Source organism: Numida meleagris, chromosome 2 (genome assembly GCF_002078875.1).
Source record: "Numida meleagris isolate 19003 breed g44 Domestic line chromosome 2, NumMel1.0, whole genome shotgun sequence".
Classification (NCBI taxonomy): domain Eukaryota; kingdom Metazoa; phylum Chordata; class Aves; order Galliformes; family Numididae; genus Numida; species Numida meleagris.
In genome coordinates, this window is record NC_034410.1 from 30959291 (window position 1) to 30961794 (window position 2504).

At 38.0% G+C, this 2504-nt stretch overlaps 1 protein-coding gene across 1 annotated transcript in view; it reads left to right on the forward strand.

Moving 5' to 3' along the window:
• Positions 1-2504, forward strand: part of NUPL2 (nucleoporin like 2) — a gene marked incomplete in the record, with an annotated part of 5989 nt that overhangs the window by 2900 nt on the left and 585 nt on the right. Inside the window, 3 exon segments of the mRNA XM_021385496.1 lie at positions 1-57; positions 977-1063; positions 2271-2496. Of these exon segments, the coding sequence (XP_021241171.1) occupies positions 1-57; positions 977-1063; positions 2271-2496 (370 nt within the window).

The window sequence follows — 2504 nt, forward strand, 5'->3', positions numbered from 1 at the left end:
GAGGAGGTGCGTCTGGAGTACTACAACTGCAGAGCCAACAATAACACCCAGACCTACGTAAGTATTTAAAACAATTGACCTTTTATGTGGACGCATTCTGGGTAGGTAGAGCCGCTAGCCTGAGTGTTTTGCCATAACTAAGCAACCTGATGTGGCTGTAGGCGTCCTTGTTCGTTACAGGGGAGTTGGATTAGATGGCCTTTAAAGGTCCCTTCCGACTCAGACAGTTCTGTGATTCTAACTTGTTATTTCTGGTAACTGAATGATGCAGTCCTCACATAATATGCAGGTACAAAATGTATTACCAAAGCATGAATTTCTGTTCCTAGTTTTCCAGTCTGTTGTATAAGGGCTGATAGCAAACAACATGATCTCCTAGCATGTGACGAGACACAAAAGAATTATTGATGTTTGTGGTGCAAGATCCTCTTGAAAAAGTAAGAAACCCAGTAACACAAATAGTCAGCACTTAGCTCTTGCAGGGATTTGGGACATGAGTTTTTTAATTTTTTTCAGGAAAATTCTTCAAGGCTGGGCTTCAATTAGGGTGTAAATTTATGTGCAGGCATTGAGGTTGGAAATTTCTGAAAATATTAATCACTTCATTTCTGCAAAGCTAAATATTATAGGGTAACATTGCTAAAATATTTGAAAGTGTTCTGTTTTGATAATGGCTGTTGCTTTCCTGAAAATGCGATAGAAGCTAAGACCGACTTAGGACTTGAGCTTAATGAGTGAGCACATAAGCGGACGGGCCAGAAATAAAACAAGAACAGAAAAGCTTAGTGTTTTATATTTTAAGACTTTTGTATTTTGTATTTTCTTGCAAGCACCGAATTCAAATAGTGATAGAGCCCTTAGAAAGCTGCAGGAAATTTTTTAAATCTTACAAGTTCTACTAGTTTATCATGCTACTTTTTGTTTTGGTTTGGTTTTTTTGCTTAATAAAAACATGCTTGTGTTTTCCCACGTTTAGATAAATTCTGTCAATCAGTTAGCGCAGCAATGGAAAAACAGGCTGCAGGAGCTGAAGGCGTTAAATGCCTCAGGAAAAGCATCGATGGTAAGTGTTAATGAAAGGTAACGTATTTCTGTTTCTGATATTGCTTTTCTCTTAAATCTTGAGTGAAGGTTTTTCTTACAATTCACAGTTAGAGCCCATTCAGCTGTCGTGCTAATACCAACATAAGTCTCTGTCCTAAAGGCTGTTAATGAAACGATTTCGAAGACATGATAGTTATAGTATGCGACCTTGTTCTTAATAAAGGCATCTTGCAAAATTTCTACAGAAACTGCAGTTGTTATCAAAGGATTTAACTACACTCTTAATAACTTTATAGAAGTAGGCGATAAGTATTGCTTTGAATGTCTTAGGACACAGATTTACTACCAAATATACGTGATAGGGCATCCTCGTTTGTGCCTTAATACCTATGTGCTTTTTATAGGTGATAGAAGTGTTCAGGTGAATGAATACTTGAGCACTATGTGAGTCAGATGAACGTGGAAGTCTGTGGACACAGCTTAGGTTTTTACATTTACCTTTCTCAGGAATCATGAAATCAATGAATTACTTGTGAATTGTATTGTAAATAAAACTCATTAGTTAATTAGGGAAAGTAGTGAATCAGAGTGATTCCATGTTAGCAAGGCAATAGCTGGATCTCAGGTTTGGAAAACTATCATTGCTAGCCACATAGAAATAACTGTAGTTTCAGGTAGTGTCTTGGTCATGTAACAACTGTGAATCAGGTGTGTCAGAAGAGGACACTCAGCAGAACAGTTAAAGCCAATATTAAGTAATCAAGGAGGTGGCATAAGTCTGCATGAAGTGCATTAAAGTTTCAGTAACGTGACTGGACCCCTTGCTCTGTTCAGTTCTGAAGCTGAAGAGGTGAGGTTCAGATTGCATCACAGACAACGGATTGTGCTGTGCTCAGAGGACAGACTGAGTCAAAGCTTTGACGAAGACAGAGTCATGAAACAGACTAGAAAAAGTGAGATTTGAGTGAGAGCTCAGCGAGGTTTTGGTCATTACAATTAATTTTTGCCCGTCAGTCAACAGATTTACGTTTCTAGGGTGTTTGACAGAGAATCGCCTTAGAGCATTTTCTTTATAGCTGCAATTGTTTGTGATCAGTGTCTCATTAACTTTGTTGGAGTTCCGTTAAATTGGATGGCACAAATATGTTTTTGCTTCAAGCGTTGATTGAAAGATACTTGCCTGTGTTGGAATGTAGTTTTCATTTATGTATTTGGAATTTTTTAAGCTGTCTGAGTTAAAGAATGCGGTCACTCAGCCATTACCTTCTCTTGGATTTGGAGGACAGCAAGCCTCAAGCATTGGGATGTCAAGTAAGTTTCTGCATAAAGAACCAGCAATTAAACAGATATTTTTAAATTTTCTTCTGCATTATGGAAATGCAGCAGTGTTTCAGTATCACAGGTGTACCCATTCTGAGCGTTCTTGTATATTTCATAATTGCAGGCTTTCCTGTGAGCAG